This window comes from Prionailurus viverrinus, chromosome B4 (genome assembly GCF_022837055.1).
Source record: "Prionailurus viverrinus isolate Anna chromosome B4, UM_Priviv_1.0, whole genome shotgun sequence".
NCBI lineage: Eukaryota > Metazoa > Chordata > Mammalia > Carnivora > Felidae > Prionailurus > Prionailurus viverrinus.
In genome coordinates, this window is record NC_062567.1 from 127,305,111 (window position 1) to 127,331,729 (window position 26,619).

General features: G+C 52.7%; 1 protein-coding gene across 1 annotated transcript; it reads left to right on the forward strand.

The window, feature by feature from the left end:
• Nucleotides 1–20,325: 20,325 nt before the first annotated feature.
• On the forward strand, nucleotides 20,326–26,277 carry APOL6 (apolipoprotein L6). Its single transcript, XM_047867351.1, has 4 exons — nucleotides 20,326–20,426; nucleotides 22,547–22,627; nucleotides 24,439–25,273; nucleotides 26,125–26,277. The coding sequence occupies exons 1-4, from the start codon at nucleotides 20,326–20,328 to the stop codon at nucleotides 26,275–26,277; spliced, it is 1,170 nt and encodes a 389-aa protein (XP_047723307.1).
• Nucleotides 26,278–26,619: the final 342 nt, after the last annotated feature.

Sequence of the window (26,619 nt, forward strand, 5' to 3'; positions counted from 1 at the left end):
TGGCAGGCCCTATCCAAAGGCCCATCTCCCTTCTCCCATACACCCAGGAGCCACCTTCAAGAGGAGCAGCTGCTTAGGGGCAGGGGTGGGGATGGGGGAGGGTAGGGAACCTGAGATACTGAGCACTTATCAGGAAAGATTGAGATCCCATCTAAGGGATCTTAGTTGGCATCGCTTAGATGAGTTGGGACTCATCTAAGTTGCTCCCAGCTCCCCCCCCCCCCCCCCCCCCCCCCAGCAATGAGAAGTGCTTATAAGCAAAAGACAAGGGTAGTTCAGATATCAAGGGGTGGATTCTTTTTTTTTTTTTTTTAATTTTTTAAAATGTTTGTTTATGTTTGAGAGAGAGAGACAGAATGTGAGTGGGGCAGGGGCAGAGGGAGAGGGAGACACAGAATCTGCAACAGGCTCCAGATCCTGAGCTGTCAGCACAGAGCCAGACGCAGGGTCCAAACCCACAAACTGTGAGATCATGACCTGAGCCAAAGTCAGACGCTTAACTGACTGGGACTCCCAGGTGCCCCGGAGTAGATTCTGGAGCCAGACTACTGGGTTTGAACTCTGGCTTCGCTATTTGCTAGCTGTGTGACTTCAAGCAGGTTACCTAACCTCTCTGTGCCTTAGTTTCTTCCTCTGCCAACCAAATGGCAATCATAAAGGTACCTGCCTTCTAGGATGCGGTGAAATCTAAACTAGGTAAAAAAACCTAGAGTAAGCACTCAATACACTGTGGGCTACTGGACTCAATTATAGCGAATAGAGAAACAATGCTTTTAAAGAGATCTCCTTTTCGTGGTTAGAATTTTGACCCTGTTATGTCATTAGTGAATAACGTCCCTCTTCCCGGTGGACCGTGAAGCCCATGAGAGCCCGTGCCGTATCCGTCTTGTATTTCCATTGTCTGGTACAGGCCCAAGTTCATGCTGACAACAGCTATATTACCCCCTCTCACACAGCACATAAGGATCCTCATGACCCTTTTAAGCAGGAAGTTATTGATAAATATTTGTTGAAGAAGGGAATTCCTACCACTCAGGACCGGGGAGGTGATGGATGGCAAAATGCTTTGTAAACTGCAAAGTGCACAACTCGTGAGGATGGAAACTCTTACGACTTCTTCCCTGAAGGCCTAGGGTCTCATTCTACTTATGGCTTAGAACTTTCCCTGTGTTCTAGAACTTTCTAGAACCTTCCCTCCACTTGCCCCTCTGTCAAAATGTACCTGTCCTGAGTACTATTTTCCCTCGTGACTTGTCTCAGTGGCCACTAGCGGAATTCCATCACCGCCAGGGACTTTATTTTCGCAAAGGCCAGTACAAGCTCGATATCTAACCCCAAAGACTCTTTCCTCCCATTCTACCCCGGACTGGCCTCCGCGACGTTCCTCTATCAGGTCTTGTGGCTTCATCTGCCCACATCCATCCCCTGCTGTGCAGAGTCCATCCTTCTCAAATGGCACTTCCTCCAGGAAGGCCTCCCTGCAGAGCCCCCACCACATCACAGAAGATCAACAGGCCAGTGTCACACCCAGCCAGAGAGCACATTCTCCCTTCCTCCACCTATTTGTTCGATTCGGGCCCTCAACATGCTGGATGAGGTCCACCCACATCAGGGAGGGCAATCTGCTTTAGCTAGTCTATGAATTCAAATGTTCATCTCATCTGGAAATACCCTCACAGATGTACCCCCAAGATAATAATGTGTAACCAAATTCTGGGTACCCGGTGGCCCTGTCAGCTGATACATAAAATGAACCATCACACCTACCACATGGTTCTAGGTGGTGGAAACTAGAAAAATAAAAAGAAAAGTTAAAAAAAAAAAGTTGGGGCGCCTGGGTGGCTCAGTCAGTTAAGTGTCCAACTCTTGATTTTGGCTCAGGTCATGATCCTAGGGCCTTGGGACTGAGCCCCACATTGGGCTCTGTGCTTAGTGCAGAACCTGCTTAAGATTTTCTCTCTCTCTCTCTCTCTCTCTGCCCCTCCCCAAGTTAAGAGCTCGAATGTTCTCTCTCTCTCTCTCAAAAAAAAAAAATTTTAAAGGCAAAGAAAAGACAAAAGGCCTACCTTTGTTGGAGCTCACGTGATAGTGGGGAAAGGTATAAGTAGAAAGACAATAAATAAAGAAAATAATATAAATAGCACATTAAATGATGATAAACGCTATGGAGGAAAAAAAAGCAATAAAACAGAGAAAAGTCATAGCGTTGAGTAGGGGAATACATTTAAAATTTTATTTTTAAAATTAACTTAAACTTATTTGATAAAGAGCTAAAGAGGTGAAGGAGAGACTTTGGAAATATCTGGAGGACAAAATATACCAACAGAGGGCAGGAACCGCAAGTACAAAGGCCCTGAGGTGGGTGTGTGTTTGATTTACTCAAAGGACGGTAACAGTGACCTCAGCCAAATATTCCGGTTCGTGCGCAGAGTAGTTTGAGTTGGATTTCTGTCACCTGCAATAAAAAGATGTCTACTAATACAGCTTCCCTGATCCCCTCCAAGTAACAAACGCTGTCCTGGCTCCTCCCGCCCGCGATCTGTCCCTCTTCCCACACTTACTATCAGTGCTCTTGGCCTCACACAGCTGCCTTTATTCGAATTTGTGTGCTCTTCGGAAATACTACCAAACAAACACTTACCGTTTGCCAGACGGTATATGTCACATCCTGGTGTGAAGATTAACGCCTTTTTAAGGATGCGGTCAGGAAAGTCCAGAGAGGATAAGTCGTTTTTCCTAGCGCCACACTCCCAGGAAAAGCAGGCCCTGGGCTAGGCCTTGCCATCGGCACCCCTTGCTCTGACCTGGGCATTCTGGCTACCATGGCCAACCATGACCCCTGAGACCTTGGCAGTCCAGAGCCCCCTTCACAGAGCTGCCACAGCCCCTAATAAGGATGCTGCCCTATGGCCCTTCATCCCAGGTCCCCACCCCAACTGGGAGCTTTGAGTCCCCTGGAGGTGGCCCTGCCAGGGCCGACATCCCACCCACCCTCCGCTACCCCCAGGCTGGGAGCCCCACCGGTCTGGGCAGCCTAGATTCTGTTCCATCACGCTGGAGCTTGACATGCAGTAATTTGGTGTGGCTTTTGACTTCTCAACTCATCTGTGAGCTTCTCAGGGTGGGAGCCAAGTTTCCGTCTCTTATCTCCCTCTCCTAACCCCCCGGGGGACTTCCTGGCCGGATCAGTACTCTGAGAGAGGGCCCGTTGGATTCCTGGGGCCCCCGTAACAATGACCACAACACCGTGGCTTCGAACAACAGAAACGGGCTCTCCCAGAGTTCCGGAGGTCACGGGTCTGAAGTCAAGGTCTCAGCAGGCTGGCTGCCTCCGGAGGCTCCGAGGGAGAATCTGTCCCCAGCTGCCAGCGGCCTCCACCTTGGTTTGTGGCTGCACCACTCTGATACTGGCCTGTGTCCTCTTGCCACCTTCTCCTGGTGTCTCTGTGTCTTCTCCTTTCCTTTCCTTTTATTATTTAAAAAAATTTTTAATGTTTATGAACTTTTGAGAGATAGAGACAGAGCACAAGCAGGTGAGGGGCAGACAGAGGGAGACACAGAATCTGAAACAGGCTCCAGGCTCCGAGCTGTCAGCACAGAGCCCGACCCGGGGCTCGAACTCACGGACCGTGAGCGCACGACCTGAGCCAAAGTCGGACGCTCAACCGACCGAGCCACCCAGGCGCCCCATCTTCTTCTCCTTTCCTTTTCAGGACACTGTGGTTGGGTTTGGGGCCCACCTGAAATCCATCATGATCTCCTCTGGAGATCCCTCACTTCATTACGTTGGCAAAGGCCCTATTTCCAAATAAGGTCGCGGTCACAGGTACTGGGGTTAGGACTCGGACTTCTCTTTTCGGGATCACGGTCAACCCACCGCAGAGGGAGAAACGCAGGCCCAGAGGAGACGGGGTTTGCTCGGGATCCCACAGTGCACTGGGGCCACCAAGAGAGGGCCTGTTCTCCTGACGCTGGGCCGAGCCCTGGCCCCGCCCACATTCTGTCTCGGGGTCCAAAGATGCCCCGGGAAAATCTTCAGTGAAAAACCATCTGGAGACTGTCTGGGCTTTGGGAGAGCCTGCCCTTTCCTGTGCAGAATGGCCCAGACTGCGATCATGGGAGGGAGTTTCCTTTCCTGGTTGGCTCTGTGCCTGGGGCCTGGGCTGGCGGGCAAGCCCTGGGGAAGAGTCCACGTCTGGCCCGCTCACGGGGTCCCTGCCCCCCTCCCCTTCTCTGTGGAGGCCAGAGGCCACCCTGGTCACAATGAGGAGGAGGGCAAGAGGAATGAGTTCCCTCGACCTTGGGGTTGCTTTCTTTTTTTTTTTTTTATGTTTGTTTATTTTTAAATACTATTTTATTTTATTTTTTTAATGTTTATTTTTGACAGAGAGAGAGAGAGAGAGAGAGAGCGTGCGAGCAGGGGAGGGGCAGACAGAGAGGGAGACACAGGATCCAAAGCAGGCTTTGGCTCTGAGCTGAGAAGTCGAACGCTTAACCGAAGTTGGACGCTTAACGGACTGAGCCACCCAGGCGCCCCAATGTTTGTTTATCTTTGAGAGAGAGAAAGAGAGAGTACAAGCAAGGGAGGGACAGAGAGAGAGGGCAGAGGATCTGAAGCAGGTTGTGTCCTGACTGCAGAGAGCCTGATGTGGGGCTCGAACCCACGAACCTTGAGATCCATCACCTGAGCCGAAGTCGGATGCTTAACTGACTGAAGCACCCAGGCGCCCTAGGGTCACGTTCTTTCCAGGAGACGACTCTGCTCTCTTTGCAGAGCAAAGAGAATGAATCCCGGGGCGCCTGGGTGGCTCAGTCGGTTAAGTGTCCCACTTCAGCTCAGGTCATGATCTCGCGGTCCGTGAGTTCGAGCCCCGCGTCGGGCTCTGTGCTGACAGCTCGGAGCCTGGAGCCTGCCTCGGATTCTGTGTCTCCCTCTTTCTCTGCCCCTCCCCTGCTCATGCTCTGTCTCTCTCTGTCTCAAAAACAAACATTAAAAAATGTTTTCTTTAATTAAAAAAAATAATAAAGCGATGAATCCTTCTAAATCCTTGGGCCTTAGGATTCTGGCTTCAGAGCCCACATGGCCTTGCTCAGGCCCAAGTGTCCATTTGCCGAACATGTGGCCTTGGGCAAGTCATAGACTTCTGTTTTCATGCTCTTAGTAGTAAAACAAGGAAAACAGGAGACTGACCCTATACAGTTATTAAAAGGCTTAAGTTGGGGCGCCTGGGTGACTCAAGAGTTGGTTAAGTGTCCAACCCTTGATTTCGGCTCAGGCCATGATCTCCGGGACATGGGAACTTCCCCCTCTCTCCGGGAAGACCTCTGAGCCCCTTTGCAAATCCACCCACCCCCTAGCCAGCAGCCCTTGTGCTCTGCATAGCCCGGGACGAGAAGTGAGTTTGGGTTGTTCTGTGTCAAGCCGAACTCTTGCCTTCTTTCCCAGGCGATTTGAGAATCTAGAACGAGAATCTAGAACCTTAAACACTGAGCGGTGTGGGACGTCCCGGCAGCCCGGGTTAGCCTTCGCCAGGCACAGCCGTGGGCCTCACAGAGCCAGCATTTCCTGAGAACCACGTGGGAGATCCAGACCCATGGTCAGGAGGAGTGGGGGGCGGGGTGGGGGGGGAGCACAGTCCTGATGCACAGCAGGGGGGAACAGCTAAATTAAGCCTCCTGCCTCACACCTGGCCAGTCCTTTCCCTCTGGCCCCTCCCAGTCCCACATTTCCTCTGTCACGAGCCCATGAGCTCAGATTTGCTCCTCCCGAGGACTGAGTCTGGTCCTTTGCCCCGCCTACCCCAACCTCTCTGGAGTTCTGGCGAATGACATTTTCTTCATCTCACCAGATTGGAGCCACAAGAGCTGTGAGCTGTGGAATTTAGGTTTTGTTGGGCCAACACAGTTCAAGGAGCTAGTGAGGCGCCTGGGCGGCTCAGTCCGTTAAGCGTCCGACTCTTGATTTCATGATCTCACGGTTCGTGGGTTCGAGCCCCACATCGGGCTCTGCGCCGGCAGCATGGAGCCCGCTTGGGATTCTCTCTCCCTCTCTCTCTGCCCCGTCCCCACTCATGCTCTCTCTGTCTCTCTCAAAATAAAGAAATAAACTTAAAAAAAAAAAAAAGGTTCATGGGGCAAGGAGCTAATCGCTTTGAAAGGCAGATAACAAAAGGTGCAGGCCCTGTACTGGGGTCACCTAGTGGTGGGTGTAAAAATGGGCCACTCAGCAGACACCGCAGGAGTCTCATCTCTGAGTCTGGGTCCCGGGCAAAAGCACACCCTGTCCTCGATGAGGCCCACCTCATGCGAGACCCAGGGAGAGACCAACCTACATTTTGTGTGGATGGCCTTCTTGGGTGCGGGGGGGGGGGGGGGGGGGCTGAAAAATCAAATCCAAGGGGTTGGGGAGAGAACATCGTCAAAAATAATTGACGTTTTCCGGTTCCTAGGATCTCAGAATCATGGAATGCTAGATTCCAAGGATCGCAGAATCACAGCCAAGGAAAGGACTGTAGCCCACGCAGTGGGATTTCCTCGTTTTTCAGATGTGGGCAGGGATCTGGAGGTTTCAGGGCCAGCCCGCCACATTTCATGCTCATTCCTGAAGGAAGGGATTCCACATATTCCTGTGGGAAACACTCCCCATGACGTCACAGAGGACCCCTCCCCATACGTCAACCTCCAATCCCCCTGGCCAGCCCAGCCCGCCAGAGCCGACTTGCCCACCCACACAGGGGAAGAGGCATGCCCACAGCCAGTGCACGAAGGGACCAGACCTGGGTCCCCTGGCCCCAGCCAGGCTCAGGCGGCCTCTGGATTTTCATCTTTGGCCACAGCAGAACTTCCTGGAGCCACCCCCCAGCAGTTCCTTGGATACGTAAATAAAGCCTCTGGGTAAGATGTCACCACCCCAGCCAATCAAGAAGTCAGGTTTTAATGCCAGAGGGACCGCCCTTTTCCAAGCAACTTGGCAAGACTGCCCACTGGCTGCCTCTTCTGAAGCCCAAGTCTGGAGAGGTCGGCAGACATCTGAAATGGTTAAGATCTGTTGGAGCAGAACTGGGGGCTCAGCCAGGGCTCTGCAGACCCACAGGATGCCCAGATCCCACCCCCCACCTTGGAAGATCACCTGGTTGGCAAACTGATGCTTTGCAAAATGCTGCCCGGGCGGTCCCTGGGCCAAATCAGCAACAGCTGGCTCATTGGCACCTGACCCGTTTGTAGAGGACAGCCATCGGTTGACTTGTCCAGAAGAACACCCCCTCGGTTTGGGCCTTGTTTGTTCCTCTCTCCAGTCTCACGCTTGCAACGAGGACTTCCAGAAACAGCACACTGCTTTTGCTATGGGGGAGGGGACGTGACGTGGGGCGGGGAACAGAGAGCTGCATTCCCCTGGCCACAAGGGACCAGTGGGACGTGGGACACAAGGAATCTTCTTACTGGATCTGGAGGGGAAACCCTCTTACATCTACAGTCCCGGGACCAGAAGGACGTGAGTTGGAATAGAGCTGGAGGCTCTGGAAAAAACCCTCCTATACTGGGACTGAATGAAGCCAGTACCCCCTAAAGAAACACAGAGCTGAGGGAAAGGAGAGAGAGAGAGAGAGAGAGACCTATGACCATGAGGAGGTCCCTAATCTCAGGACCTGAAGGTGAACCTGAAATCTGTAGATTTCCCTTTGAATCCAGAAGTTAGATCAATAGCTCTCAAACATTCTGTCTATGACCCATTTCACATTGCAATCCAGAATACACACACAAACACACACACACACACACTCAAGTACGTGATGGTATGTACATAATTTTCATGAAACAATACTTACCCCCTGATTATGTGGGACACACTCTGATACTTCCCATTCTATTCCATGTCATTTGCTTTTCCTACCAGCTGAGACCCACTAAATTGATTTCGTGACACACTACCGGGTTGTGATCTGCGGTAGAGAAACCACCAAGCTGGATCAATACCCTTCCAATAAATCCATGTCTTGCCAATGCTGGTTCAAGTCGGGTCTGCCACTTGCAACCCCAGAAAATGCTACTTAAATTCACCCTTTGGGACGCCTGGGTGGCTCCGTCAGTTAAGCATGCGGCTTCGGCTCGGGGCATGATCTCATGGTTCATGAGTTCGAGCCCAGCACGGGCTCTCTGCTTTCAGCACAGAGCCTGCTTTTAGCTCTTCTGATCCCCTCTCCCTCTGCCCCTCCCCGCGGACGCGCGATTTCTCTCTCGGTCAAAAATAAACAGTAAAAAAACAAAGAATTCACCCCTTGCGTGCCCTTGGCCTCGATTCCAGCTCTGCCCACCCCATGCCTGGCCAGGCAACCGCTGGGAGTGCCTTCTGCAACCTTGCTTACATACTCATCCACAGAAGGGCACTGTGGGCTTCTGGGATGTGCTTTAGTGGCAGGGGAGCCGCGACCTAGGCAGACCTCGGTTCTAACCCAAGCCCTAGCACTTAGTGGGATCAGACACCGTGCCCTTGGGTAAGGTGCCCAGGCCTTGGCACCTGAGACATGAGCCTCAGTCCTGGCAGCTGTAAACTGGGCTTGGATTCCCTGCCTCTTAGAAGGACCGTGTGGACAGAATGAGTTTGTGTGTGAAACTCTCTGTGATACGGTGATTTCTTTTTTTAAAGTTTATTGCTTTGGAGAGAGAGAGGGCACACACGAGTGGGGGAGGGGCAGAGAGAGAGAGAGAGAGGGAGAAAATCCCAAGCTGTCAGCACAGAGCCCCATGCGGGCCTTGAACTCAGGAACTGTGAGATCGTGACCTGGGCTGAAATCCAGAGTCGGACGCTTAACCGACTGAGCCGCTCAGGTGCCTCTGTTATATTGTGATTTCTAATAAGAAACCTATTTTTGGTTTTCAACCCCATTCTGGGCATAGAGCTCCTAAAACCCTTGGACTCTCTTAAGTGATCAGAGTGATAAAGGTATCTTTTGTTAATAAGGTGACTTTTGGAATGTCCCTACATCACCTGAAAACAGAGTGGGGACAGGGGGGAGGGGAGGGCTGCTTGTCAGTGGCACCGGCTCTGTGACTGGGGGGGAGGGAAAGGGGCTGGAGATTTGAGTTTGATCACCGATGGCCAATGATTTAATGAATTGATTCACTTCATTAATTTAATTAACTGCACAGGGTTCAGCTTCCCGGTGAGTGAACACGTGGAGCAGCGAGGACACTGCCCGTACCCTTTCCCCAGACCTTGTCTGGTGCCCCCCTTCCATCTGGCTGTTCCTCTGTTAATCCTTTTGTGGTAAACTGGGGATCTAGTCCTGTGAGCCCCTCTGGCCAATTAATTGAGCCCACGGAGGTGGTCTTGGGGACCTCCGGTCTATAGCCACTAGGTCACGAGCACAGATGACAGCCGGGACTTGCAGAGGGCGTGTGAAGGTGGGGGAGGGGCACCCTTGCAGGACGGAGCCCCTAACCTGCGGGATCTGATGCCGTCTCTGGGTAGGCAGTGTCGGAACAGAATGAGGTTGTAGTCAGTCACCCATCTGGTGTCAGAGACTCATTTGCTGGGGCGGGGGAAATGTGTACCTGGGAGTCAAGGGCGGAATTCTGGGCTCCCGGCACATGACTCGGATGCAATGCTCTACACTTGGCAGTTTCCATCCCTTCAACCCCACAACCACAAAAATCTTGGTTTTTAATTCAGGGTAGGACAAGGAAGGGGAGTGTGCCCTCAAGAGTCTCTCAAATGTCCCATGAAAGGTGAGTCATGTGTGTGTGTGTGTGTGTGTGTGTGTGTCAATGGTAACAGTGACAAGAGTCCTGGATGAGTCTTCCCATTGTCCAGGTGAACTCACTAGAGCCTCACAGGAACCCCGGAAGTGGGGCTGGAGGATTATGAGGACAACCAGCACCGACTGGGCTCAGTGTCCCTCACTCCCCTGTGACCGCTGCCTCCCTGCTTCTCTCCCTGGAGCTGCTTGCTGTGCCGGGATGGAACTTTCACTGCATTTGGCAAACTGTGCTCCCCCCCGGGGGCAGGCGTGGGAGGAGGGAAGAGATCCTGGAATTCAGGAATTTCAGGGTCGGAGTGTTCCCCAAGGCTCCCTCTCCCCAGTGCTTGACTGTCAGCACCTGAGCAAGGACTCCCCGAGATGCCTTTCGGGCTGTGAGCACCCGAGCCGTGGTTTGGGATTTTTATAACGGTGGCCCTAAAGCGCCCTGCTCCCAGGGGCCCAGCCGGATTTAGGTGTGCTGACATCCCTACCGACCGCTGCCCTCGGGCCGCAGGAGCCCGTGAGCAGCTTGGCTGTCTTCCATGTGCAGTCCCGGCAGCCTCCCCGGCAGCTCTGGGAGGGAAGAGAGAGCACCTGTCCGCAGCTCGGGCCCCACCTAACAAGGGACCACTGAGCCGACAACAGCGAGCTCTGCAGGAGAGCTACACAAAATCTACCGTTTTAGTTACTTCCAAGGGCACAGCTCAGCGGCAGGAAGTACATCCACGTTGTCACGCAGCCGTCACCCCGCCCACCCCAGAGCGCGTTTCCTCTTGCAACACTGAAGGAAACTGTGTCCCCACTAATCACTACCTCTCTACCCCTCCTTCCCCCAGCCTGACAACCATCATCCTACTTTCTGTCTGTATGAATTTGACTCCTCTAGGGACCTCATATAAGTGGAATCATAGAGCGTCTGTCCTTTCGTGTCGGGCTTATTTCATGTTTCCAAGGCTCTTCCGTGTTATAAGGTGTGTTAGAGTTTCCTTCCCTTTTTCAAGGTTGAATAATAGTCCGTCCTATACATTGAAAGCCAGCTGAAGGCAAGGGGATAAAGGAATGGGTAAATCAGGAGGAAAGTTGCAAATCCTGGCCATGACCTTGAGCTAATTCTTACAAAGCCCTTGGAACAGTACCTGGTACATAGCAAGTGCTCAGTAAATCCTAGCTAGAATGATTACTGCTATTATTGTTACTAATATTTTTTTGAAGCTGGTGATAATATAATATTAGCATAATTATAGTATTAAAATGAGTTTCGGAAAGAGATCACAACCAAAAATTGTCACTCCCTGCTTGCCGTATCAGCATGATTTTTCAGGATTTTTTTCCGTCCCTCTCCTCCTCGTTCCCTTTATTAGCTACTAAGGGTGGTTAAATTCACCATCGAGGCCATAGATTCGAGAATGTCAACAAGGGTTGTGATGGAATGAGAGAAGGCCAGAGACCCTGGCTTCAGAGCCCTGTGGCTCCATTGGGTGGATCTGTGGCTGCAGACGTAGTCCCCGGTGGTGACTTCGGGTACGACTCCCGGGCAGGAGTGGGGACAGCCAGGACTTTATCTGGGTCACCGCGTCTCATAAGGAAGGCATTCTTCAGTCCTGTACCTGGAAGGAGGGTGTGTGGGGGGAGAGCAGTGCGGAGGACGGGATGGACCAAACACCTGTTGCTTTTGCCTGCCCAGCATCCTTTCTTGGCCTTTTCTAGGAAGAGCGCCCCCTTCCTGCGGGTGACTGCCTCTCGACCCCCTGTGGTTGTAGTGAGCCCACTAACCAACAAGCCTCACCTCCGTGCCTACCAGCCTGTTACAGCCTGAGTGTCTGTGTCCCCCCACATTCCCATATTGGAATCCTGCACCCCACGTGATGGTATTCAGAGGTGGGGCCTCGGGGAGGTGATGAGGCCATGAGGGTGGGGCCTTCAGAAACAGGATTAGTGCCCTTTTATTTGCTTATTTATTTTTTAAAAGCACATATTTTATTTTTTTTTTAAGTTTATTTACTTTGGGGGGGTGGGGAGAGCACACGGGAGGGGCAGAAAGAGAGGGAGAGAGAGAGAGAGAGAGAGAGAGAGACAATCCCAAGTAGGCTCCAGGCTGTCAGCGTGGAGCCCGATGCAGGGCTCGAACTCACAAACCGTGAGATCGTGACCTGAGCCGAAACCAAGAGTCGGCGGCTTAACCGACTGAGCCACCCAGACACGCCAGGATTAGTGCCCTTTTAAAAGAGACCCCACGACTCCCTGGCCCCTTCCACATGTGAGCACACAAGGAGAAGTCAGCAGGCTGCAGCCACGTAGCGGGTCCTCACCAGAATCCCCCCATCTTGGCACCTTGACCCCAGACTTCTGGCCTCCACAACCGTGAGAAATGAACGCCTGTGGTTTCAAAGCCCTCCAGTCTGCGGTTACTTTGTTATGGCACCCCCCAAAAGGACTAAGACGCACCCCAAAACACAGGTGCGCCTGTGACCTCCACGAGGTCTCCCGAGGGATCACAAATCCTGACGGGACAAGAAAGGACAGTGACTGAGTTAAGGGATGGAACCAGCCTCCTGAGTCACGCCAAGCTCCTGACGCACTGCGGGCCGCCTGCTTCCGGACCTTTCCCCGGGCCTGGCGGTTCTGCCGCACCTTTGAAGCTGGAACTGCCTCGGGGGGTGTTCCAGAAAATTCTTAAGTGAAATTTAGCCTGAATCAATCTCTAGCGCTTGTGTTCAAAAAATTTAATAAAACCACAGCTCCAGGCAGCCGGGTGTTTGGCAGTCAGCTCCCGAATTCTTCGGCTCCAGGGGTTGTGGCCAGGCCCCTGGGGGAGGGAGGGCCACCTGGAGGGTCTGATTTCCAGTGGCACTCCTACCGCCTTCAATTAGGTTACAAAAGGGAGACACTGTTGGTTTGTCTGGTAACACAGAAATTCTCTAAGCCTTTGACGAGAGCAAAGGGGATATTTTTGAAATATTTCCCAATGCCCCCTTTATCTGTGTGACGTCCCCCTCCCCGGCCCCCTTCGCTCTCAATCTCTCAGGGAATAAGAGAAAAGGACAAGAAGTCCTCAGGGCAGAGAGAAGCAGACGTGACCTTGGGGAAGTGCCTACAGAGAATGGAGGAGGGAGAAGCCTCCCAGGGTTGGGAGGGAAACAGGCAGAGAGAGCAAAGAGTCAGGGGTTAGCTTCCCAGGATGGCCGGACTCTGGCAGAAGCAGAAGCGGCTGGAAAACTCCCTGCCCCCTGGGGGCAGGAGGCAGCCAGAGGGGGCAGAGAGGACTGGGGCAGGAGCAGGAGCCAGAGAAGAGCCTGTGGTGTTTTGGGGTCGAGGCCACCGGCCCCCGCTGCCCCCAGGCCTCCCCATCCAGCCCTGCCCCCACCCCCTCTGCAGCTCCCCCGGGGCCTGAGCAAGGCCTACAACGCAACACGGGACCCGGGCCCAGGGCGTGGGGACCTCACAGAGACGTAGGAGTCTATTCCCCGGCCGTGTGGGCGCGATGCAGGTGCGGCTGGAACCAGAACACCTCAGAGCCCAGGTGCCCCGTCCCAGCCAGCAGAGATCCGCGAGGTGGTCTTCCACGGCCGCCGCCCAGTGGGACGGTGGGACACAGGCGGCCTCTGTGCAGGCCAGTCAGACCCCAGAGGGACACACAGGCATCCCCGGCCCCGTGCCTTCTCGGGGAGGAGGCACAAACTTTCGTAAGCAGCGTCTCCCGCGCGTGACAGGCTTTCTTGCCCGCCCCCCGCCAGTGTCTCCTGGGACTCTTGCTTCACCAGGGCTGCTGTGGTAAACAGCACCCTAGTGCGGTGGCCGGCCTGGCCCCTGAGGCTCCCGGGACCAAGGAGAGGCCTGGGCATCTGGGTCTGTTGCCAGAGAAAGCAGCAGGGAGGCCAGGTGGCCGCTGCCCTGGTTGGCCAGTCCTACCTCAGGGACAGCGTCTGTTCAGAGTGCCCCCTCGTCCCACCCTGCTCAGAGGGCCCCAGGGGACACGGGCAGGGTGCCAGCAACCCAGAGTCTGCCAGCAACAGCCCCCGGTGTGGCCTCTGGAAGGCTGCGAGAGGACCTGGGGCTTTTGGTCACATCGCCATGAATGAACCACGCGGCCCCCGATGCCAGCCTGCCCACACATGGAGACACAGAGCTCAGCCCGAGACTGCCATACAGGCCACGGCCACAGACACGGGGTCTAGAGCCCGTCTGCTGTTTCCTAGCTGTGTGACCCTTCTAAGGGCTCAGTTTCCTCATCTGCAAAGTGGGAGAGTCACGGCCACAATCCCGTATCTCCAAACCACCGTGGCCAGCTGTGTTGCAGAGTCTCCCACTTTTTCTGGAGTTTTGCAAGTTTTTCAAGACCCCGGCCACCCCGTCTAGCCACACGCTGCTAATATTTCCGCGGGAAAACGACAAATCCGCCAACAAGGTGGGACGCGTAAGAACCATCACCTTGCACCGGGTCGGGTTCCTCCACCACACGAGTTCGGAAAACACGCCTCAGTCTTCAGAGAACTCTGCATCTCACGGTTGCAGGGACGAGGCCTCAGACCTTGGGTGTCACCCACCTAGGAGCGTGGAAAAGGGATGTGACAGCACCCGAGGCAGCCACCGTTGACGCATTTGCTGCGTGCTCCGTCCACGCTGGGCGCCGCGTGACTTGCTCCTCACGACAGCTCTGTGCCACAAGAACTGTTTTAATACCCATTTCACAGCTGGGGGATCGAGGCCCAGGACAGAGGAGGAACCCGCTCCCCGTGGTCGGCTGGACCGGGGTCCTGGTGTTCATAGCCACGCCCGTTGTGCCCGCTTCACAGCTAGGGCAGGGGGCGGGGGGCGGAGGGGTGGCGCTCAGGCCTCTGCCCTCGATTCTGCCCCCCGGCTCGGCTTCATTGCACATCTATTAGAGAAGACAGCAACAAGGAAGGGGAAAGTGCAAGCCACTTCTCAGCAAGCCCTGGTCGTCCCAGGAGAATTGCCTCAGTCGTTGGCATTTCTGTGCCTGTAGAACCCGGACCCAGTTTTTCCGATCGCTCAGAGTTGGCCAGCAGAGGCTCGGGCTTCCCCTTGGTCAGCAGAACCCGCTGGAGACCCTGCACTTCGTGTTGTCCCCCTGTAGCCCCCCGGCCGGACCAGAGGCCCCGCAGAGGTGAGGACGGAGCGGGGGAGGTGGGGAACTCCTCTCCCTGGGCACCCCAGCCCACGGTGAGACAGCAGCACTGCTCACCGCCCTGAAGGACAATGTGCCCCAGCGATGGGCTGCAGGCACTTGGTCTAGGAAAAAGAGCTCCCGCCAGGGCCACCGGGGTCCAAATCCCCATCCCGCCAGATACCTGACCACCGGAAAGATCTGAAGTTCAACGTCTTTCGTGGTAAATCAGGGTAGGGATCTCTCCTTCTGGGCTGTTTGAAGGTTTCAACGAAAACGGGATTAAGAGGGTGACGGGACTGACCAAGTTGCATCTCCCCTCCGCTGGCTGGGGACCCCACGGCCCTAGACGAGAGGTCCCGGCCCCCAGAGCCTAGGGGGCCTCACCGGCGACAGGCGTTTCCCTCGAGAGGATGTCATCTTTGGAGAAAAAAAAGACGCTGAGGGATGTGTCTCCAATCTGCAAAGAGAACCTGCAGCGTTCGTTCCCTGGATTGTAGGTTTATTGCGGGGGGAGGCTCGGGGAAGGGGGGAGGGGAGATGGTGATGAAGATTAAGGGGAGTATCTCAAAGCTGTGTGTTCAGAGTGAGCTGCCTTTTCCTTAGCCTGGGTGTTGGGGGAAGTTGGTTTGCAGGGAAGGGGCCACTGGAGAACAGGATGGAGCTAAAGGCTCCCCAGGCAGGCGAAGAAAGACTATCGGCGATACAAGCTCGCAAACGGAAATAAGTTCTGGAACGCTCTTGGCAATCCTTTCCTCTCTCAATGTGACCACCCTCTCACACCCATCGAGGGGATGTCCGTAGGGGGAAGGGGGTGGGATCTGATGGGACCCAAGAGCTCCCTGTGTCGCCTTCACCCTTCATCCCATAGGACTCACGGAAAATGGCGACAGGGCGCTGGCAGAGGGTGGGGCCCCGGACGGGAGTTTCTCAACCTCAGCCCCACTGACATCTCGGACTATGTCATTCCTAACTGTGGGCCTGGCCTGTGCATTGCAGGCTGTTTAGCGACCTCGCTGGCCTCCAGCCAGCCTCCCCCAGAGTTGTGACAGTTAAAACAATGTCTCCAGACATTGCCAACAACCCCTGGGGAGAAAACTCACCCTTGACTGAGATCCACGGCTCCAGGCTCGTGCTGCAGGCCCGGCTGGGATCACACTGCCCTCTCCTATTTACCAAATGTATGGCATTGGTCTCTCTGTGCCTCAGTTTCCTCATGTGGAAAATCGGGATAATATTAGCCTCCATGTCACAGAATCACCGAGAGGTGTATCAAGTAGGGAAATGCAGGTCACAAATAAGCACGAAAATGTGCTTCATGTTCTAGGCCATGGTGCCCTGGAGACAAACTTCCAGAATCTAGCTTTGTAAGTCAGAGAGGAGAAAACATGTGTTCTATTTATTTTTTAAATTTTTTTTTTAAAGTTTATTTCTTTATCTTGAGAGAGACAGCATAAGCCGGGGAGGGGAAGAGAGAGAGGGGGGGAGAGGATCCCAAGCAGGCCCCAAGCGGTCAGGGCGATGCCTGACTCGGGGCTTGAAGCCGGGAGCCCTGAGACCATGACCTGAGTCAAATCCAAGAGTTGGACACTTCAGGGACTGAGCCACCCAGGCGCCCCAAGGAGAGACTCTTTATCTTTGATGCATTAACTCTACTCCAGGACTATCCCAAAGAAATAACCAAATGGGTGGGCCAACATTTAGGTAAGGATCAAAAATTATTCATAAAGCAAAAAATTATTTATGAAAACAAAACCAAAGCTCAAACTGAAGACAACCCACAGATTCAACAGTAGGGGACTTATCAGATGCACAATGACACATCCGTGATGGAATGTCACACAGACTTTAAACAGCTTGTTGGAAATTATTTGCTAATACAGGGAGCCACCGTAATGCAATGTTAAGTGACAAAAATTCACACAAAACTGTATGAACGTCATGAGTCTAAATTTTGGTTTGCTTATTTTCTTTTTTATTTGAGAGAGAGAGAGAGAGTGAGCAGGGAAGAGGAGCAGAGGGCCTGAGAGAGAGAGAGAGAGAGAGAATCTTAAGCAGGGTCGGTGCTCAGCACAGAGCCCAACTCGGGACTCGATCCCACAACCCTGGGATCATGACCTGAGCCAAAATCAAGAGTTGGACACTCAACAGACTGAGCCACCCAGGTGCCCCTTGTTTTACTTATAAAATAAAATGTCCAGGGGCGCCTGGGTGGCTCAGTCAGTTAAGCGTCTGACTTTGGCTCAGGTCATGATCTCACAGTTTGTGGGTTCGAGCCCCGCATCGGGCTCTGAGCTGACACCTCAGGGCTTGGAACCTGCTTCAGATTCTGTGTCTCCCTCTCTCTCTGCTCCTCCCCTGCTCATGCTCTGTCTGTCTCTCTCTCTCTCAAAGATGAATAAACATTAAAAAATTTTTTTTTAAATAAAATAAAATGTCCACAGTGGTCATTTCTGTGTGCTGAGAATACAGAAGAATTTTATTCTTTATCCCTAAATTTTCTACAGTAAATCTGTGCTTATTTAAATAATTAGGGGGAAAAAGATTACAAGAATGTTTGTGCCTTCAAACTATGTATGGGAGGACTTTTGTTTCTAAGTTCTTTCAGAAGCAGAAAGGAGGGAAGAGAGGGGCACCTGGGCGGCTCAGTCGGTTAAGCATCTAACTCTTGGTTTCACCTCGGGTCATGACCTTGAGGTTTGGGAGTTCGAACCCCGCATCAGGCTCCATGCTGACAGCGCAGAACCTGCTTGGGATTCTTCCTCTCTCCCTCTGTCTCTGCCCTTCCCCTGCTCGTGCTCTCTCTCTCAAAAGAAACGAATAAACTTAAAAAAAAAAAGAGAGAGAGAAAAGAAGGGAGAGAAAGATGACCATGAGAGAGAAGGCGTATCTTGAAGATATCATTTCTGACATAGCTCTGGGGCCAAGTACCAAATATAGCGGGAGAAATGAAAGGACGTGTCCCTTTCCTAAGGCTGCCACAGACTGGGTGGCCTGAAACAACGGAAATGTATTCTCTTGTAACCCTGGAGGCTGGACTCTGAAATCAGGGCGTCAGCAAGGCCAAGCTCCCCCTGTAGGCTCCCGGGGAAGAATCAACCCCTTGCTCACCTCCTGCAGCCTCTGATGACTCGGGCAATCCTTGCCTGGCGACAGCTTGACTCCCATCTCTGCTTCTGTCACCACGCCACCTCTTCTGTGTCCTCTCCTCTTCTCGGAAGGATGACAGTCATTGGATTTAGCTCCCCCCCACCCCGCCCCCATCTAGGATGAATTCGTCTCCAGATCCTTTAACTGATTACATCTGCAGAGACACAGCTGTCAAATAAGGTCATATCGGAGGTTCCGGATAGACATGAATTTGAGGGGCACAGCTCTTCAACCTGCTACAGGGGGCAGTCTTGAAAAACAAATTAAGATATCACGGGCAGATGTATGGCACAAATGATCGCTATGGAAAGTATAAAAGGGCGTAGCGTGAAAAGCGAGCTTCCCAGGGCGCCTGGGTGGCTCAGTGGGTTGAGCGTCTGACTTCAGCTCAGGTCGTGATCTCACGGTTCCTGGGTTCGAGTCTGTGCTGACAGCGCGGGGCCTGCTTCTGATTCTCTGTCTCCTTCTCTCTCTGCCCCTCCCTTGATCGTGGGCTCTCTCCCTCTCTCTCTCTCTAACATAAATAAGCATTAAAAACAACAAAAAAAGCAAGCTTCCCTCTCTCATCCCTGACCTCCAATCCAACCAATGTTACTGGCTTCTTGTCTCTACAAACACATGTGTCTTTCTCCTACACAAGTTCAAGTATAGTATACAGTGTTCCACACCCTGCCTTTGTATTTACCAGTATATGCTGGGGATCCTTCCCTCTGTTCACATGGATTTTCCTCATTTGGTTTAATGACTACATACCGTTTCATCGGTAGATAAACCCTAGTTTACTCAGCTGATCCATTTGGGGTGGTTTTCGATTTTCCTTTTTCCTTTTCTTTCCTTTTCTTTCTTTCCTTTAAGTTTTTTATGTTACAAATAATGCTCCGATGCTTCCTATTTGTATCTGCATGCTATGCCCGGCTCTTTTCTTTTTTTTTAATAGACTTTTTTTTTTTTTAGAACAGTTTTAAATTCACAGCAAAATGGAGGGGAGCCTAAAGAGATCCCTCTTATGCCCCCTGGCTCCCCGCACACGCAGAGCCTCCCCCAGTATTAACATCCCAGACCAGAGTGGTCCACTCCTTGCAGATGGTGAGCCTACGCTGACACATCGTTATCACCCAGAGTCCATAGTTGGCATCGGGGTTCACTCTTGGCGTACATTTTACGGGTTTGGGCAAATGGATAATGACACGTGTCTACCGCTATAGTATCTGACAGAATAGTCTCCCTGACCTAAAAATCCTCTGTGCTGCACCCATTCATTTCTCCCTCTCCCCAGCCCCTGGCAACCACTGATCTTTTTACAGTCTCCAGAGTTACGCCTTTTTCCAGAATGTCAAGTCATATGGTGGGAATCACACAGAATGTAGCCTTTTCAGACTGGCTCCTTCTGCTTAGTAACATGCATTTAAGGCTCCCCTATGTCTTTTCATGGCTCGATAGCTCATTTCTTTTAGTGCTGAATAATATGCCTTTATCTGACGGGACCACACTTTGTTTATTCACTACCGAAGGGCATCTTGGTGGTCTCCAAGCTTTGGCAATTATGAATGAAGTTGCTATAAATATCCGTGTGCATGTCTTTGTGTGGACCTAAGTCTTCAACTCCTCTGGGTAAATATCCAGGAGCGTGATTGCTGGATCGTATGATCAGAGTATGTTGAGCTTTGTGAGAATTTCCCAGAGGTCTTTCAAAGCGTCTTGGCATTCCCGTGGGCAATCAGCGATGGTTGATATGGTGGTTGATATGAACCGCCGAACTTAATCAGAGCCCCCCAGCTTTACCCCCATTCGTTTGTGTGCATATTTAGTTCTATGCAATTTTTTTCACACGTGTGGATTTGTGTGGTCAACACCACAATTGAGATACAGAACACGTCTGTGACACGGATCCCTTGTGCCCACCTCCCCCCCCCCCCCGCCCCTTTATAGATACAGCCACCTCCTGGGCCTGCTCTGACTGTCCATTTTAACTTTTTCTGGCTCGCTATGTTTCAGACAGATCTCTTGTAAACAGTGTATATAGCTGGGCTTTGCTTTCTAAGCCAATATAAGTGTGTTCTCATCTTGAGAGAGGGTTTTTATCCTGTTTGTGGTTACACCATCTTAATCACGAAAAATTACTGCTCCTCACTGTTTATTGGGGTTGACATTGTCCTAGCTATTTCACAGATAAGGAAAAGGAAACAGAGCAGTGAATTGATTTTCTTGAAATCACAGAACTGGTAAGTGACAGAGGGGGACTTCCCTCTGTCTGCCCTACTGTCTCTATACTAACTATAGGTGAGTTTCCTCTTCTGGAAGGTTAAAACCATGTCTCTTCCCAGCCGGACGCCCTGCCCTTCTGAGTATGGAGAACAGCAGAGACACCGCTTGGACCTTCACCACAATGGAGGCCCCTCACATCTGCCAAGGTAAGCTTTTCTCCATCCCAGCCATTTTCCTGAGAGGGGAGAACAGAATCCAGTGATGTCTTTGTAAGAGAAAGACGAAAAACGGAGTGATCCAGAACATTGAAAAGCACAAGGATACACAAAGACGTGGCTCCCAAAATGCCAAAGTGCTTGTTCTCCTTGTGCTTCACTCGCTGCTGCTTCTCCTTTTCTTGCTGCTTTCTTGTCTTCTTCCCGGGTCTAAGTGTTGGGGTACTCTGGGGTTCGGCCTGGGACCATCCCTGGCCTCTGCTGGTACTCTCCCCCTAAGGCTCTTATGCCATTTCATGGCTTCGAGCGCTTTCTACACAGATGGTTCCCACATTTCATCCCCCAGCCGGAACAGGAATCATATATCCACTGCCCACTCAAGCATCGCTTGGATGTCTCACGGGCACCTCAGACTTAACCCACCCCCAAAGTGAGTCTGAAACGTTCACCGCAACAGTCCTTCAGGCCCCAGACCTGACTCACCCTGAAGTCATCTGGGACTCTGTTCTCCCACATCCCACATCCCCCGATGAATCCTGTGGCTGCTTACAAATATAATCCTTGCCATCACTTCTATCAACCTGGTCCCTTGCAGCTGTCCCCTCTCACTCTGACTATTGCAACAGCTTCTAACTGGCCTCCTTGCTTCCTCTTTCACAAGTCTAGAGTCTATTTTCCAGCCTGAGTGATCATTTTTAACATATAAGTGAGAGGAGGACCACTACTGGCTCCTACAGTGTCCTGGGGCTTATGAGAAAAAGCTCACCCACTTAACAAGTGTAGATACAGCTCTGAGGACGCCTGGCTCCACAAATGGATAGCAACTTCATACAATCAATCAAGCAAGCAAGCAAGCAATCAAAGTGCTCCTTTCTCCCGATAGACACAGCACCCTGGCCCCCAAGGGCTCACACCTTGGCAAGTCGATTCTGGGATGGATTTTAGATCCCAGCTGCATGCTCAGGCAGGACCTTTTACAGTTCTCATAATACTAATATAATATCAATATGTCTGTTGGAATCTAACTTGTAAAAAGGGCCTTATAAATTGTTCTCTTGTGAAATGATCTTTTCATCATTATAATCAATTCGGTCACAACAGCCAATGGCTGGAAACAATCCAAACATACCAATCAGTGGAAGAATAGATCAATAAATTGCAGTGTACTTATACAATGAAATACTCCATAGCAATCATTTTAAAAACATTTTTTTATGTTTATTTTTTTTTCAACGTTTATTTATTTTTGGGACAGAGAGAGACAGAGCATGAACGGGGGAGGGGCAGAGAGAGAGGGAGACACAGAATCGGAAACAGGCTCCAGGCTCTAAGCCATCAGCCCAGAGCCTGACGCGGGGCTCGAACTCCGGGACCACGAGATCGTGACCTGGCTGAAGTCGGATGCTTAACCGACTGCGCCACCCAGGCGCCCCTTTTTATGTTTATTTTTGAGAGAGAGAGAGAGAGAGAGAGAGAGAGAGAGCATGTGAGTAGAGGAAGGGGAGAGAGAGAGGGAGGCACAGAATCTGAAGCAGGCTCCAGGCTCTGAGTTGTCAGCACACTGCTGGATGCAGGGCTTGAACTCACAAACCGTGAGATCATGACCTGAGTCGAAGTCAGACGCTTAGCCGACTGAGCCACCCAGGTGCCCCACAGCCATCATTTTTAAAATCAGTGATACCCACCACATGAGCGCATTTCATACACATCATATTGAGTGAAGGAAGCTAAAGAAGTTAGTCCATTCATGTGAAATTGAAGAGTAGGCAAACTGACCCATGGTTATAGAAGTCAGAAACCGCTGTCCTGTATCTTGATCTGGGTGGTTATTCCTCGGGAGCGTATATAAGTGAACGTTTACTGAGCTGCGCACTTTACTTTGTCTACTTCCTGTATATAAGCTGCCCCTCGATATAAAATGTACAAACAATAGTTTGCAAATATTTGGTACGTTGTGAGTTTTTCATTATTTCGATTTTATGTAGTCTAAAATCCCTCCACAAACCTTGAACTTCACAAGGATCAGGGCACCGGCAGTAACCTTGCTTTCCATGTGCCCAACCAGAAGGCTGTCTGACTGGTGAGGACACCTCTCATTCTCCCATGGGCAGAATGAGCACGGCTTTGGTGGCCCAGGAGCTGGTGGATGACCAGGCGGGGAAAGTCTTCGAGGCTGGCATTGGTTTGCAGAGGTAACTGGGAGAGCTTTGTCCCCGGGGAAGGCTGCTTTTGCCGAAACGTCTTGGGCATCCTCTTGATACGTGACGAGGAGAAAAAAGGGACTATGCTAAATATTTTGGACAGAAGAAGTGAGATCCCGTCAGGTGCATGACCCCGGGCGATAGGCCTCAAAGGGCAGAAACTGCCCCCCTCGCAGAGGGCAGGCCCGTGAAAGCTCACACATCACAAAAAAAGCCCCTTTGTGGCCCTGCATTGATGAACTCGGGCCCGATTATCCGTTCATCAGCGGAAGCCCCCAGCAGCTTGCAGCCCAAGGTAGAAAATCAGCATATGTCCGCTGAGTGAGTTAGGGCATCTACACTGCGTGGTGCCTCCTCCAGTGGGACTGCAAGTCTACACCCGTCAGTGGGCACCGCCGTCTCGTGACTTTGTAGTGAGCACAGAGTGGGGGTGTCAACTCTGCCCCTGCTCGCCCTTTCTCCTCTTTGTCCCTATTCACTTGAGGAAACACAGCGAGCAGGCAGGGCTGCGTTGTGGGATCCGTAAAGCTTAAGGTTCCTCGGCAGGGCCCGCCTCCTTGCCTGCATCCCTCCCCTTTTCCACGGCCAGCACCCCCCGCCCCGCAACCTTCTGCTCCGTGACCTGATTTATGGCTGCTGGTTAACTGATCATTGGGCCTAAATTTTCTAGTTTATTAGCGCTAAGGGGTTTCCTTGGGAGTCTATTTAGTTTTTAACCTTTCCCATTAAGAAATTGGTGTGTGTGTGTGTGTGTGTGTGTGTGTGTGTGAAGAGAGAGAGATTCAACAGTATAAGCATATATACTTCAGTGAGGAGTTCCTGACGTCAGCTGACAGAGGAGAAAGAAACAACCGGCAGGATACAAGGTTCTCGGAGCTCCGCCCCCACCTCATGCGCTCCTCAGGGCAAGTCCCCCTTCCCTCTCTGGGCTTCTGTTGCCTCTGCTGAAAAGTAAAGGAGGCAGCTTGGGTCTTGGCTGGGGTCCCTTCCAGGTCTGATTGCCTCCTCTGGGCCAGGGAACCTGTGTCGTCACCAGACCTCCTACGCCCTCCCTGGTGGAGCGATGGCTCTTGGAGTCCGTTTGCTCTTGCCCGATACCGCTCTCCCATAAGGTCAGACTCTGCTGGGGTGATACTTTGTACCGTGAGATACTGGGGAGGAGAAGCCTGGGTCCCTTTGTCCCTGACGTCTTCCACGAAGGACCAATCCCGTCCGTTTGAGTGGCCAAGTGAAGCTGGCCACGTGCCGAGGAGAACCTCCAGAACGTTGGTGATAACTCACCTCAGTCCTCTTGGTGTCCAACTCCTGGTGGAAGCAAAGGTCACCACAGCAGCTAAACTCAAGGTCACAGACGTGTAGGCTGCGTTGTACAATATGGCGCCTCCTTCCTCTGACTCGCCTCTGCGTATAGAGACTCTCAACCTGGTCTTCTCTTTCTCCTGCGTTTCCCACACCGGTCCCTCCGTTAGTCCCACGTTGCTCATCTTGACTCAGATCTTACCAATTCCCCCACTGCCCTCTCCTGGGTGACAGTGTCTCTGAACAAGGCTGAAAATGTCCCTCAGGACATTTGTCCCTCCAGAAGCCCCTCTTACGTGCTTCTTCTCTTTACGGAAGGCGCAGCTCCCAACAGCGTTCTGGGACTCTCCACAGTTGGGTCAGAGGTAACAGAGGTGTCGGGGAGAGGCAGGAAGGACTCAGAGTCAGGAGTGGCGAGAGCATCCAGAAACTGCATTGGGCCTAAGAGTGTGACTTTGCCACCTGGGAGACTGAAGCCAAATCTTTATTTCACTCATCCACAGGGACCAGGATGACATTCTTTTGTGTGAAGGTATGCAGCAAGGAGAGGAGGGTCTGTCAGCTGAAGAGATAACATTTTTGGAAGAGTTCCCCATCGTGAAGGAGGAGCTAGAAGCAGGCATCAGAAAGCTCCACGCCCTTGCAGACCACATCGACACAACCCACAGAACACTCACCAAAACCAACATGGCGGCCAACTCCATGGCGGTGGTCTCAGGAGCCATGAGCATCCTGGCTCTAGTCCTTGCTCCAGCAACAGCAGGAGGAAGTCTGATGTTCTCCGCTGCTGGTAAAGGTCTGGGGACAGCAGCTGGGGTCACCAGCATCTTGATCAACATTTTGGGACACTTTCGAAATCAAGAAGCCCGAGCTCAGGCCAGCAGCCTAGTGCCCACCAGTGGCCACGAGGTCGGGGAGCCCGGGGGGCAGAAGGCGTCTTACCTCATGGCTGTTGGAAAGATGGCTTATGATTATGGAAGTGCCATCAAGGATATTAAGAAGGACATCCACGCTCTTCAGATAGCTAGAGCCCACCCGCGTCTGGCCACTGCTGCTAAGCGTCTCCTGACCACTGGCCGAGTCTCGGCCCGAAGGAGCAGGCAGGTGCAAAGGGCCTTTAAAGGCACGACGCTGCTGATGACGACAAACATTCGCTTGCTGGGGAGTGCGATGGCGGGCTTATCCCTCGGCCAGGACTTGACCGCCCTCCTGAAGGACTGGAAGCGACTGAAGGAAGGAGCAAGGACGAAGTCTGCGGAAGAGCTGAGGGCCCAGACCTGGGAGCTGGAAAGGACGCTGACAGAACTCACCCAGCTCTATGAGAGCCTGAAGCGGAGGGTGAGGCTGACATCTCCCTCTTGGGTGGAGCTGGGGGAGGGAGGCGGGAAGCTTGAACTGGGACTTATGGGCACCAAGGCTTATGGGAAAGGTGTTGAAGGAGCCGGGGCGTGCGTGTGTGTGTGTGTGTGTGTGTGTGTGTGTGTATGTGTGTGTGTGTAGTTTGCTTGGATGTTCCTGAGGACGTGGGGCAGACAGTGGCCCCGAAGGTCCAAATGACGTCGGGGGCATCTTGATGATAATGGCACCTGTCCTGGACAGCCCTGGTCATGCCTTCTATTTCTTTCTCAGTGCTCTAAGAGGGTCTTCCCGGTTGAACAGAAGAGGGCACTGAGCCACACGGGGTGTTGTGGACTGGCATGTGTCCCCTGAACTTTCGTGATTGAAGTCCCAATGCGACTCGGTAGAGGTCCCAAAGAGGGCCTTTGGGAAGTGATTGGGGCTGATTCAGGTCTCAGGAAGGGGTGATTCCATACGACTGTGTCCTAAGCGGAGGAAGGAACACAAGAGGGCTCTCTCTCTCTGCCTGCGCCCGCACAGAGGAAAGGCTATGGGAGCCATCAGTAAGCCCGGAGGGACATCTCACCAGGAACCCAATGGGCCGGAGCCTCCAGAACAAGGAGAAAATACATTCCTGTTATCCAAGGCGCCGGCCTGTGGTGTTCTGCTAGGACAGCCCCAGCTGGCTAGGACGGGGAGCTTCTGAGGCTCGCCAAGTTCTCAGCTGGGTGGTGACAGAGTCAGGATACACAGCCAGGAAGCCTGACCGCAGAAGCCCCCGGAGCTGCCCGCCAGGCTGAGCCGGAGCCCTCTGTAGCTTTCCTGTGACTGCTGTTTTCCTTTCTTTACAGAAACTCTTCCAAGAGGAAAGACCCAGGAGCTCATCTTCGGGAGGAGGCACGGGGTCTCTGCCCCAGCCCCCAGCCAGGCGTGGGGAAGCAGGACCCCAGGGGACACAAGAGGACGAGGGCAGGCTGAGCCGCCGGGCCTCTGAGCAGAATTAAAAGGGGGCAGGGCGGAGGCGGGCTGGTTGGCAGAAGGGATGCCTGGAAACTGAGCAACCGGGAGGTCCACCTGGGTCCTGAGGGCGCTGTCGGCTGGTGAGGGTGGCCAGGGCCATCTGTCCTGCCTCTCCTTTGCCACCCGGCTTCTTCATTGTCCCCCACTCTTCCCTGGGGAGCCACCTCATTCCCACTGCTTTGTCAGCACCCCGTTCGCTCATGTGCACACAGGCTCTCTGCTAAGCGGGGACCGTAAGACAAGGAAGGTCCCTCAGGTGAAGGTCACCTTGGGCTCACCTTGGGCTCACCGGCTGCCTTGCTCTGCTCTCTTCCTCCCCCTGCCCT

Bases quoted from the DNA above. Each gene is read 5' to 3' on its own strand.
- APOL6 (XM_047867351.1), top strand. From the start codon at position 20,326: ATGTCTCTTCCCAGCCGGACGCCCTGCCCTTCTGAGTATGGAGAACAG. The intron at 20,427-22,546 runs GTAAGCTTTTCT...TCCCATGGGCAG, and splicing joins GGCCCCTCACATCTGCCAAG to AATGAGCACGGCTTTGGTGG. The intron at 25,274-26,124 runs GTGAGGCTGACA...CTTTCTTTACAG, and splicing joins ATGAGAGCCTGAAGCGGAGG to AAACTCTTCCAAGAGGAAAG.